The 13,464-nt window shown below is 40.0% G+C and overlaps 1 protein-coding gene across 22 annotated transcripts in view; it reads left to right on the top strand.

Moving 5' to 3' along the window:
- The window catches only part of CDK12 (cyclin dependent kinase 12), a 105,776-nt gene that overhangs the window by 62,033 nt on the left and 30,279 nt on the right, over positions 1–13,464 (top strand). For 9 of the 22 annotated variants that reach the window (XM_054671590.2, XM_063798611.1, XM_054671598.2 and 6 more), the window contains 2 exons: positions 836–1,047; positions 2,032–2,484. In XM_054671590.2, coding sequence (XP_054527565.1) covers positions 836–1,047; positions 2,032–2,484 — 665 coding nt within the window. Of the gene's footprint in view, positions 1–835; positions 1,048–2,031; positions 2,485–6,744; positions 10,715–13,464 lie in introns of those variants that run through there. The other 13 variants (XM_016930766.4, XM_054671571.2, XM_016930769.4 and 10 more) reach the window with 5 other exon arrangements.

The raw sequence follows: 13,464 nt of genomic DNA, 5'->3' as shown, positions 1-13,464 counted from the left end.
AGAGACCAGGTTTCACCATGTTGCCAGGCTAGTCTCGAACTCCTGACCTCATGATCCGCCTGCCTCTACCTCCCAAAGTGCTGGGATTACAGGCATGAGCTGCCACGCCCAGCCAAATTCATTTATTACACTAGAATGTTGATACATTGAATATGACTTGAAACATATAAGGGTTTTACTGAAATTTGGGAACTCCTATTATAGAGAGATTTATAGTAAGATTTGACCTACTTGGTCTGATTGTATGAGAGAGTCTGGACTAAGTTATACGTAGTGCTGAACTCCACAGATGAGCAAGTTGATATCCAGTCATAGAAATTCTGTGGGCAGAAAGGGGAAAGAACTAGTCTTTGGTCCTCACAAACCAAATTACACATAAGTTGATTTTGCACAGAGATGTTTTGATCATGATACATGGTTCCATGGTTTAAGTCACCGCCTTTCCTCGACCTTCTGTATACATTAACAAGCCAGCCATTACTGTCCTCGTCTTTATTCCCTACTGAAACTTGACCAATACAGTTCTCCTTTATTGTTGTTATGCCAAGGAAAGACAGTATTTATATGGGAATTTATATAGCTGGTCTGTACCTAGTATTAGCAAGATCCTCCTTTCTCACTATGTAACTTTCGTACTTTTATTTCCTCAGACTACCATCTGCCATGATTTATTTTACACTGCTGTTACCTACTTACTAACTTTTTTGGTTATTTTTGTTTTCCTTATTCTTTACATTTCCCACAGTCTTTGCCTTCCCATTTTAATCCTTTGCTCCTCCATTCATTCACTGCTGCATTCCCTTACATATTTCCCCTTTGCTTTGTCTTTTTCCAGCCTCCCCCACTGGCAGGATTGCCATGAGTTGTGGAGTAAGAAACGGCGACGTCAGCGACAAAGTGGTGTTGTAGTCGAAGAGCCACCTCCATCCAAAACTTCTCGAAAAGAAACTACCTCAGGGACAAGTACTGAGCCTGTGAAGAACAGCAGCCCAGCACCACCTCAGCCTGCTCCTGGCAAGGTGGAGTCTGGGGCTGGGGATGCAATAGGTCAGTGCCAGAATGGGGCCTTTGTGCTTTTGCTAAGCGTATTTGGCAGGTTTTGAAGATCAAGTGTAAGGAGTTTGTGTGTGTGTCTGTTTTTTAGTTTTTGGTCCAGTGAACCATTAGGAAAGAGGTTAATGTCCTCATTATGGTGAGAAGGAGATTAACCAAGTTTCGTACATATGGTCCAGAAAGTCTACAATAGATCATTTTCCTTTCCTGAAATATGTACGGAACACTGTATCTCAATTAGATGTGTGGCATAAATCAGTGAATTAGGTAAGTCAAATTTAATTTAAGGTTAGTTCACCCATGACTTTATGAAACACATAATTTGGAGCCTTGTTTATATTAGATTTGATAAGACCTTCATAGAATCTAGTAGTGTTAAATTACAATTGCTAAATGTTGTTCTATAGACTGTTATTTTGATCTAAATGTATCTGAAACTATGTCATATTGAACTGTTATAACAAAGTAGTTCTCCTGTGTTATGACCAATTCTTCGGGACAAAAGATACTCTTTTTTCTGGTTCACTTTCCCTCCCCTCTTCACTTATAGCAGTGGCTTTTAATACTGGCTGTATATTAGAATCATCCTGGAAGCTTTAAAAACAAATATGCCTATACGATTGCCTATCTCTAGGGATGGGTCCTGAGGCATCTGAATAGGAGAGATTTTTAAATCTCTCTTAGTAATTCTGATGTATAATAAAGGATTGAAAATCACAGAACTTGAAAAATACAGATAAAGTGAAGTCACTTTTATGCACAATCCAGAGATGTTTTAGTTATTAGTGCCTGTATTTCTTAAGCGAAAGCATAAAGAGTAACAAAATGTGTCATGACATTTTGAGGCATGAAAAAATGAGACATTTAAAATGAAAATTTCATTTTTTGGATATTGTAAGTTGCTGTTGCCAGTTGAAGAAGGCAAAGGGCCCTTGGCCTATCTCATCGTCTTATATTGGCTTCACTGTCTTTCAACAGGCCTTGCTGACATCACACAACAGCTGAATCAAAGTGAATTGGCAGTGTTATTAAACCTGCTGCAGAGCCAAACCGACCTGAGCATCCCTCAAATGGCACAGCTGCTTAACATCCACTCCAACCCAGAGATGCAGCAGCAGCTGGAAGCCCTGAACCAATCCATCAGTGCCCTGACGGAAGCTACTTCCCAGCAGCAGGACTCAGAGACCATGGCCCCAGAGGAGTCTTTGAAGGAAGCACCCTCTGCCCCAGTGATCCTGCCTTCAGCAGAACAGACGACCCTTGAAGCTTCAAGCACACCAGCTGACATGCAGAATATATTGGCAGTTCTCTTGAGTCAGCTGATGAAAACCCAAGAGCCAGCAGGCAGTCTGGAGGAAAACAACAGTGACAAGAACAGTGGGCCACAGGGGCCCCGAAGAACTCCCACAATGCCACAGGAGGAGGCAGCAGGTAAACAGACCGGTCATGAATCTCATTGAGCTCAGGTGCTGTTGATACCCTCTTAAAAATCTCTTAACATTTTTTTTCCCCCACATCAATGGCCTTGGTTTCAGTTATTCTGTAACCTAGTCTACAGGAGAACATAGCACCAAGTAATGTATTTCTTGCTTGGCTTCTTTTATTTAAGTCTCAAAGCTTCCCAAAGCACCTTTCCTATACTGATTGTTTTTCCACCTCCTAGGAGATAGGTAAGTAAAGCCCCTGTGTTCTAACCAAGGAAACCACAACCATAGCTAGTGATGCATCTTGAACCACACATCTTGAACTGTGTGTGGTGGCCAACTAGTCCTAGCACTTGGAAATCTGACTTCCAAACAAACCATTATCAGACTATACTTCTTTACCTCTAGTGGAGTGGATGCTGAATGCCAGTCTTTCCTGGAAGATACAATCAAGAAAACCCTAATAAAATATCATTGTTAATTTCCTGAAGAATAATTTGGGAATATTTCTAAGTAGATAATTAACACTATACATTTCTTTTCCCAAAAATAATAGTGTATAAGAACAATTCCTTTAAATCTGTTTCTGATAGAAGCAATTGAATGGACCCCAGATCAGGAAGTGCGTATATTATAAAGAAAAAAAAGGAAAATGGGGATAAGTTATACTTTAATCTCACATGACCATAGCGTGCAATTTATTAGAGGGAAAAGCAGTTTAAGTTCTTTAATTCTGATTCACACTGTATTTGCAAAATCTTTACTTATGTAAAAATGTTTTTAACTCCTTGGAAATTCTCACTGTCCATGAAGACCCCATGAATTGGGGAATAAGAAGAGGCTCGTGGGCTGAAGAGATATACTAATCTTCAACTTTAGGGTCCTACATTCACATTTCATATGAGGTGGTGCAGAAAGTATATGTTTTAAGGCCTGGCCTATGGCCAGAAGTTGTTGGATTTACTTTTCAGAGGAAAGTGTAGAAATGCCGTAACTAATTATTGCAGTCACCCCTGGATTATTCAGCTGATGCCTCTACAGTGGCTCACTTGTTCTTGTTTCTCCCCTGCTATCTCTATTTGGCCATTTCACTGTTAATTAGCACTTCCACCAGAGGGCAGACTGTATAAACCAGAGAAGGTGACAGCCTATTAATTGGGCTGCTGTTTTACTATTCTGTACTTATTGGGAAGGGTGATAAGTTGAAATCAAATGAGTAAAATGAAGGGTTTTGTTTGTTTGTTTGTTTGTTTGTTTTTGGAGACGGAGTCTTACTCCATTGCCCAGGCTGGAGTGCAATGGCATGATCTTGGCTCACTGCAACTTCCGCCTCCTGGGTTCAAGCGATTCTCCTGCCTCAGCCTCCCGAGTAGCTGGGATTATAGGCATGCACCTCCATGTCCAGCTAATTTTGTATTTTTAGTGGAAACGAGGTTTCACCATGTTAGCCAGGCTGGTCTCGAACTCCCAGCCTCAGGTGATCTGCCCGCCTCGGCCTCCCATAGTGCTGGGATTACAGGCTTGAGCCACTACCCCCGGCCTGAAGTTTTAAATTTATTTTTACATTTCAATAATACATCCTTATTGTTGTCAATCCTGAAAGTCCGTACTTTTTTTTTGTTTGTTTTGAGACAGAGTCTCTCTCTGTCACCCAGGCTGGAATGCAATGGCGCGATCTTGGTGCACTGCAGCCTCTGCCTCCTGGGTTCAAGCAATTCTCCTGCCTCAGCCTCCCAAGTAGCTGGGATTACAGGCACCTGCCACCACACCTGGCTAATTTTTTTTTGTATTTTTAGTAGAGATGGGGTTTCACTGTGTTGGCCAGGCTGGTCTTGAACTGCCGACCTCAGGTGATCCACCCGCCTTAGCCTCCCAAAGTGCTGGGATTACAGGTGTGAACCACCACACCCAGCCAAAAGTCCATACTTTTAAGGATTGACAACATTGATACTTTAGATAATAACAATATGATTTATAATTCATATTTTATTTTTAATTCCTTTAAGAAGTATTAGGCTTACTTTAATAAGTTTTTTTGTTTGTTTGTTTTTGAGATGGAGTCTCACTCTGTCACCCAGGCTGGAGTGCAGTGGCGTGATCTCAGCACATTGCAAACCCTACCTCCCAGGTTCAAGCAATTCTCCTGCCTCAGCCTCCTAGTAGCTGGGATTACAGGTGTGTGACACCAGGCCCGGCTAATTTTTTTGTATTTTTAGTAGAGATGGGGTTTCACCTTGTAGGCCAGCTGGTCTCTAACTCCTGACCTCAAGTGATCTGCCTTCCTTGTTCTCCCAAAGTACTGGGATTACAGGCATGAGCCACCATGCCCAGCCTTTGCTACTTTGGAATAGAATTTTTATTTTACACATATGAAAGAATTTGACCTCAAGTGTTAGTTCTGTTGAAACATAATTAGGCTATTTACATAAAAGGCAAAGTTTGAATACAAAAAAATGGCATAGCTGGAAGAATGTAAGTTTAGATTATCTCACTTTTACAGTTATACATTTTTAAGTTATTTGACCTCGGTATTAAAAATCCTCGTGTTCCATTTTATGTGTAGTCCAGAAATACTTTTTAAATAACTGGTACAGTGATGTCCTTATATAGAGAGTGTTGAAAGCAAAAGGCTCTGAAATCTATCATTACTTGTAGTCCAGCTTGCCCTCCTTTTTCAGCATGTCTACTCTCCATGTTCAAAATTTTCCATGGCTAATTTTTTGTCCTTAAATTCATTTTCCCCTGCCACCCTGTCAACCAGCCAGTCAACAAATAACTTGGGTGGGTACTATACATAGGGTCACCAATTCATTCCTGAACTGTCCTGGTTTTAAAGCTGAACGTTGACAACCTGGAAAACCCCCTCAGTCCCAGACAAACTGGGACTGTTGGTCACCCTGCTTGGATGTTACGTGTAACACCTGACCATCTTTTGTACTGTACAACCTTACAATTTTGTAGTGTTTTCAGAGTGCTTTCATCTGCATGCTAAGGGAATACAAACTTAATTACTGATTGTCTTTGCAAAATATAATTAAGGTAAATATGCTACAAAAATATCTAATTATAACTAAAAACTGTTTTTGGCTTGTTTTGAGTAATGACTTTACATCACAGCTTAGATAATTGAAGAATGACTATATATATATTTTAAAATATGCTTCCATAGGGAAAAGAAAAATCGGTCATTTGGAAGATATCCCAAAACATTAAATCTTTTCTTCAGCAGGATGACTCTCAATTTTCTAAAGGCATTGTTCTACCATACTTCTGTCTCAGTGGTTTTCTTTGTCCTCAAACTCATACCATTTTACATCTCTCCTCTCCTGCCTTGGCAGGAGTTCATTATCAGACAATGTTTATCATGCTTAAGCACATTTAGGCAGCAGTGGAAAAAAGAAAGTCTGGTGGAAGTAGTTCAAGAAAGACAAAAGATCTTTGTAAAGACAGAGTATAGTATGAATTTAATATATTTCTAAATATTCAGTTCTTGTCACCGTCTCCAAGATAAACAGATGTTTATCAACAGTTCATTCTGCATGACACTGCTATAGTGATTTGTTTTTCATAGCATGGAAAAAAATGCAGTAGTTAAGAAAACAAAATAGAAAATTATGATAGAAATTAGTCTTTAAAATTACTGTAACATAGGAAGCTGAATGATAATATGGTAGTTAAAATCCTTTCAGACTATGATTTTGGGGAGACGTGACTAAAGTTTGGAGAAGCAAGTGTATTTTTATACATGACAGTAATGAAAACTTTTTACTTTATTTTATCTCTCCTATATATTCTTTAAGTTTTATTTCAGGTTAACCTATGTCATCAAACATTCTGTAAAATGTGTTAGCCAAGTCCACTCAAGGTCTCTGTTGTAGAGCAAGATTATGTCCTAGAAATGTGACCACAGCATGTATATTGTTCCCTCTCATCTTCCTTCCTTCTGCTTTGTTTTAATGTTTCCATCTAACAGCAAAAAGGGGCAGGGAGTCTGCCAACAGCCTGCATGTTAGAACAGTTCTTTAAAGGAAGGAAATGGAGGAAATCTTAGACAAAAATCAGGATAATCATTTGAAACATATGATATTTTTACACTAGCTGTTAGATCCAGGATGCAACTGTTTTACTTTTAATCACTTGATTTATTTATAATTGCAATTTTCTGATCCCAAGATTTTATTCTTTATATATCTGGTTACTTATATTGATATTTGTTTATGTTGCACAGTGTGTGTGTTTGTGTTTATAATCACATGTGCTTTTTAAGATGGTGTTTAAAAGAAGTAACCCTTCCACAGCATGTCCTCCTCACATTCTTCCACCAGAGAAGAGGCCCCCTGAGCCCCCCGGACCTCCACCGCCGCCACCTCCACCCCCTCTGGTTGAAGGCGATCTTTCCAGCGCCCCCCAGGAGTTGAACCCAGCCGTGACAGCCGCCTTGCTGCAACTTTTATCCCAGCCTGAAGCAGAGCCTCCTGGCCACCTGCCACATGAGCACCAGGCCTTGAGACCAATGGAGTACTCCACCCGACCCCGTCCAAACAGGACTTATGGAAACACTGATGGGCCTGAAACAGGGTTCAGTGCCATTGACACTGATGAACGAAACTCTGGTCCAGCCTTGACAGAATCCTTGGTCCAGACCCTGGTGAAGAACAGGACCTTCTCAGGCTCTGTGAGCCACCTTGGGGAGTCCAGCAGTTACCAGGGCACAGGGTCAGTGCAGTTTCCAGGGGACCAGGACCTCCGTTTTGCCAGGGTCCCCTTAGCGTTACACCCGGTGGTCGGGCAACCATTCCTGAAGGCTGAGGGAAGCAGCAATTCTGTGGTACATGCAGAGACCAAATTGCAAAACTATGGGGAGCTGGGGCCAGGAACCACTGGGGCCAGCAGCTCAGGAGCAGGCCTTCACTGGGGGGGCCCAACTCAGTCTTCTGCTTATGGAAAACTCTATCGGGGGCCTACAAGAGTCCCACCAAGAGGGGGAAGAGGGAGAGGAGTTCCTTACTAACCCAGAGACTTCAGTGTCCTGAAAGATTCCTTTCCTATCCATCCTTCCATCCAGTTCTCTGAATCTTTAATGAAATCATTTGCCAGAGCGAGGTAATCATCTGCATTTGGCTACTGCAAAGCTGTCCGTTGTATTCCTTGCTCACTTGCTACTAGCAGGCGACTTACGAAATAATGATGTTGGCACCAGTTCCCCCTGGATGGTCTATAGCCAGAACATTTACTTCAACTCTACCTTAGTAGATACAAGTAGAGAATATGGAGAGGATCATTACATTGAAAAGTAAATGTTTTATTAGTTCATTGCCTGCACTTACTGATCGGAAGAGAGAAAGAACAGTTTCAGTATTGAGATGGCTCAGGAGAGGCTCTTTGATTTTTAAAGTTTTGGGGTGGGGGGTTGTGTGTGGTTTCTTTCTTTTGAATTTTAATTTAGGTGTTTTGGGTTTTTTTCCTTTAAAGAGAATAGTGTTCACAAAATTTGAGCTGCTCTTTGGCTTTTGCTGTAAGGGAAACAGAGTGGCCTGGCTGATTTGAATAAATGTTTCTTTCCTCTCCACCATCTCACATTTTGCTTTTAAGTGAACACTTTTTCCCCATTGAGCATCTTGAACATACTTTTTTTCCAAATAAATTACTCATCCTTAAAGTTTACTCCACTTTGACAAAAGATACGCCCTTCTCCCTGCACATAAAGCAGGTTGTAGAACGTGGCATTCTTGGGCAAGTAGGTAGACTTTACCCAGTCTCTTTCCTTTTTTGCTGATGTGTGCGCTCTCTCTCTCTCTCTCTCTCTCTCTCTCTCTCTCTCTCTCTCTGTCTGTCTCGCTCGCTCTCGCTGTTTCTCTCTCTTTGAGGCATTTGTTTGGAAAAAATCGTTGAGATGCCCAAGAACCTGGGATAATTCTTTACTTTTTTTGAAATAAAGGAAAGGAAATTCAGACTCTTACATTGTTCTCTGTAACTCTTCAATTCTAAAATGTTTTGTTTTTTAAACCATGTTCTGATGGGGAAGTTGATTTGTAAGTGTGGACAGCTTGGACATTGCTGCTGAGTTGTGGTTAGAGATGATGCCTCCATTCCTAGAGGGCTAATAACAGCATTTAGCATATTGTTTACACATATATTTTTATGTCAAAAAAAAAAAACAAAAACCTTTCAAACAGAGCATTGTGATATTGTCAAAGAGAAAAACAAATCCTGAAGATACATGGAAATGTAACCTAGTTTAGGGTGGGTATTTTTCTGAAGATACATCAATACCTGACCTTTTTTAAAAAAATAATTTTAAAACAGCATACTGTGAGGAAGAACAGTATTGACATACCCACATCCCAGCATGTGTACCCTGCCAGTTCTTTTAGGGATTTTTCCTCCAAAGAGATTTGGATTTGGTTTTGGTAAAAGTGGTTAAATTGTGCTTCCAGGCAAGAACTTTGCCTTGTCATAAACAGGAAATGAAAAAGGGAAGGGCTGTCAGGGTGGGATAATTTGGGAGGCTTCTCATTCTGGCTTCTATTTCTATGTGAGTACCAGCATATAGAGTGTTTTAAAAACAGATACATGTCATATAATTTATCTGCACAGACTTAGACCTTCAGGAAACATAGGTTAAGCCCCTTTTACAAAGAAAAAGTAAACATACTTCAGCATCTTGGAGGGTAGTTTTCAAAACTCAAGTTTCATGTTTCAATGCCAAGTTCTTATTTTAAAAAATAAAATCTACTTATAAGAGAAAGGTGCATTACTTAAAAAAAAAAAAACTTTAAAGAAATGAAAGAAGAACCCTCTTCAGATACTTACTTGAAGACTGTTTTCCCCTGTTAATGAGATATAGCTAGATATCGGTGTGTGTATTTCTTTATTATTCTCTGGTTTTTGATCTGGCCTTGCCTCCAGGGCCAAACACTGATTTAGAAAGAGAGCCTTCTAGCTATTTTGGCATTGATGGCTTTTTATACCAGTGTGTCCAGTTAGATTTACTAGGCTTACTGACATGCTATTGGTAAATCGCATTAAAGTTCATCTGAACCTTCTGTCTGTTGACTTCTTAGTCCTCAGACATGGGCCTTTGTGTTTTAGAATATTTGAATTTGAGTTATTGGGCCCCACTCCCTGTTTTTTATTAAAGAACGTGAGCCTGGGATACTTTCAGAAGTATCTGTTCAATGAAAAAAAGTTGGTTTCCCATCAAATATGAATAAAATTCTCTATATATTTTCATTGTATTTTGGTTATCAGCAGTCATCAATAATGTTTTTCCCTCCCCTCTCCCACCTCTTATTTTTAATTATGCCAAATATCCTAAATAATATACTTAAGCCTCCATTCCCTCATCCCTACTAGGGAAGGGGGTGAGTGTATGTGTGAGTGTATGTGTATGTATGATCCCATCTCACCCCCACCCCCATTTTGGGAGTCTTTTAAAATGAAAACAAAGTTTGGTAGTTTTGACTATTTCTAAAAGCAGAGGGAAAAAAAAGCTTATTTAAATATCCTGGAATCTGTATGGAGGAAGAAAAGGTATTTGTTAATTTTTCAGTTACGTTATCTATAAACATGATGGAAGTAAAGGTTTGGCAGAATTTCACCTTGACTATTTGAAAATTACAAACCCAATTAATTCCATTCAAAAGTGGTTTTCGTTTTGTTTTAATTCTTGTACAATGAGAGATATTAAGTCTATTAAATACATTATTTTGAACAGATGAGAAATCTGATTCTGTTCATGAGTGGGAGGCAAAACTGGTTTGACCGTGATCATTTTTGTGGTTTTGAAAACAAATATACTTGACCCAGTTTCCTTAGTTTTTTCTTCAACTGTCCATAGGAACGATAAGTATTTGAAAGCAACATCAAATCTATACGTTTAAAGCAGGGCAGTTAGCACAAATTTGCAAGTAGAACTTCTATTAGCTTATGCCATAGACATCACCCAACCACTTGTATGTGTGTGTGTATATATAATATGCATATATAGTTACCGTGCTAAAATGGTTACCAGCAGGTTTTGAGAGAGAATGCTGCATCAGAAAAGTGTCAGTTGCCACCTCATTCTCCCTGATTTAGGTTCCTGACACTGTATTCCTTTCTCTCTCGTTTTTGACCCCCATTGGGTGTATCTTGTCTATGTACAGATATTTTGTAATATATTAAATTTTTTTCTTTCAGTTTATAAAAATGGAAAGTGGAGATTGGAAAATTAAATATTTCCTGTTACTATACCACTTTTGCTCCATTGCATTTACTTCTTAATCTGTACCCCCTGAGCATATCTAATCATGTATAAAGGACGTTTTTCCTCCACTTTATCTTAGGGGTTCTCTGTCTCAGAATCATTATAGACTCATTAACTCCCCCTCCCAGCAAAAGGTTATCAGGATTTGAAGAGGTGCTTGAAAATGCTAGACTAGGAACTAGAGAATAAATGAGTTGGGAAAAACCATGAAATGTGATTTTTTTAAAGTAGAAAAGTTATACAAATAATGGTACCAAACCATCAAAAGAGTTGAGCTTCATGTACCCTGACTCCTCCTGACAGGAGAGGTAAGTGGGTTTGAGCTCAACTGTCATCAAGGGAAGTTGGTAAGAGGCTGTTTAGACCCAAAGGATAGTCTTAAACCAGACTTCACCACCCACCCTACCTCAGTTCCCATGTTATTACATGCAGAGTCAGCATGGGGATTAGTGTACCTACCTTTGCTGAGATTTCCCGATGCGTTGCCAATCCAGAAAGTGAATCAAAAAGTTGTTTAAAAGTTAAAATCTCTATTGTTTCCAAAATCTTTCCCATCTCCACCTGAAGACAGAATTGCTTCCCCTTCTCTTTCATGGCTTAGAACACAGGATAAATTTGCCCCTGTGGTATGTGCTGCAATCCTGCTAGTTATGACAAATGGGCAGAGGGCAGATAAAGTCCACTAGGAGAAAGAAAGAAGGGCGATAGGTATCTGAAGTTGTAAATGGGGTGAGCAAGTCATACAGGAAGGTTAAGGGATACACCAGAGCAAGGGAAATTAGAAGGAAGTTGAATTCAAAAACTGGTGATGATGAGAGTTGCTAACCTGTTTTTGAATCCTCAAAAGTTTAAGTGGTGTTCCCTTTCCTGTGGGCTAAGTCACATCTTGGAGAATGGAGAGCTCAAGATTGTTCCAATTTCTGGAATTATGTGTTCCTGGTTGCAAGTTCATGATTGGGGTATAAACTTCAACCTACTAGAAAATACTGTTTTCACTTCATAGCAGTGAAAATTGAAGCAGTGTCTTTTCAATTCTGGGCCTAAAGGCTGAGGACCTTACTAACCTAGATTTTTCTGTCATACCCAAGGCCATTTCTGACCAGAAACCATGCTGTTCAGTACCTCAATTTCTTAGGCACTGTTCTTTCCTAGATAGGCATCCTTAACTGTATGGTTAATGCCTCAAAGAAGTAAACAGTTAATGCTCTTGGTGCTGCTGATCTTGGGATTTCCATTGTTATTAAAGATTGCCTCATAGCTTGACTGTTTTTTAACTATTGAGTGACTTTTCATATCCTAATCATCCATAAGGGCTAAGTGGAATGGGAATGGGGAATTCCTCAAGGGAGGAAGCACTCAGCCATTCCAAGGGAGAGGTGGAACTGCTGAGTCTTCTCGTTGTCCTGAGAGGCAAGGTGAGCATTCCTGGACACTTTGGTTAATTTTACTGTCCAGGTGTGACAGTTCTTATCTGTAGGAACACCTTGGTTAATTTTACTGTCCAGGTGTGACAGTTCTTATCTGTAGGAACACCTCCAGTGTTCCTAATTAGGAATTCTCTCAAGTAGGAGATTACTCCAAGCCAGAGTTGAAAGACTTTGGGGGAGTACGACACCTGAAGGAATTACTGGTGGTACTCCTTACTGTACGCAACTGTCTCTCCATCTCCTATCCACCCACTTCTTTTCCTATTTCTCTTTGTCCCCACTCACCATTCAACTGGAATAATTTAGGCCTACCATCGGTATTGATTGCTTAACCCTACCAGGTATTTAGAGTTACTGCTATTTCATTGTTTTGAAAGGTAATGAGAGTCAATTCAGAAGACAAATGTCTATCTGGATCCTCAACCTACTGTAGTGGAAAGTGAAGGAGAAAGTAAACTAACCATACTTTCTTATTGCTAGGAGCTATGAAAGGAGCTTTTCATTTGTGTTATGTAGGGTACAAAAGATTATTTTGTACCCTGGCCAGGAAAGGCAGGGAGTCATCTTTCTGTCTTCCTGCTTCCCCTCTTTCAACCTTCACCTTTTTATCCTCTTCTTCCATATCCTGAGATTGTTGCTTTTGCTGATGACATTTCTAAGCTCAGTTGCAGATGGTGTCTGTGGGAAGTAAAGCTTGGTGAGAAGAGGGCTCTCTGGTATCTAAGAGAAAGCAGATAAGAGTTGCTTTAATGGCCTGGTGATTAATCACTGGGGTGCCAAAACACTTTGACCACTGGATTTCTCTCATATCTCTTATCTCAAAAAATTAGTACTCCAAGGCTGAGAGAAAGAGACTGATACTGAGTTTGTCTTTCATACCCTCTAAGTGGGTAGTTTGTTAGTGGACCATTCTCAATTTGCAACCTTCAGCTACAGCATACTTCTGTGGAATAAGAAGGTATAGCCATGAAATAAACTTACTTAGACCCAGGTTCTCTAGGACCTGTAAATGGATGGACTTTTTGATATCTTGCTCTGGCATGTTTGTAAACTACAGATAGTATTGACAGCTCTAAAGGAATGAAGGGCATTTTATCCAGGCCAAACCAACCCTGAGGGAGGCAGCATGAAGAAACCTTTAAGAAGTCCACCATATAGCAGTCAGAGCTAAGTAAAGAACAAAGTCTGAGTCTTGGAGGATGTCTTTTCTCTACCTAAGGGGCCTATCTGATGGACTGTCTCTAGGAGGGGATCCTTCTCCCTCCTCAGTCTCAGAACTACAGTAGTGCCTAATGAGGGACACCCTTGGTGA

Source organism: Pan troglodytes, chromosome 19 (assembly GCF_028858775.2).
Source record: "Pan troglodytes isolate AG18354 chromosome 19, NHGRI_mPanTro3-v2.0_pri, whole genome shotgun sequence".
NCBI lineage: Eukaryota > Metazoa > Chordata > Mammalia > Primates > Hominidae > Pan > Pan troglodytes.
Note: the sequence above shows the minus strand (reverse complement) of the source record. Positions and strands in the feature narration are given on the sequence as shown.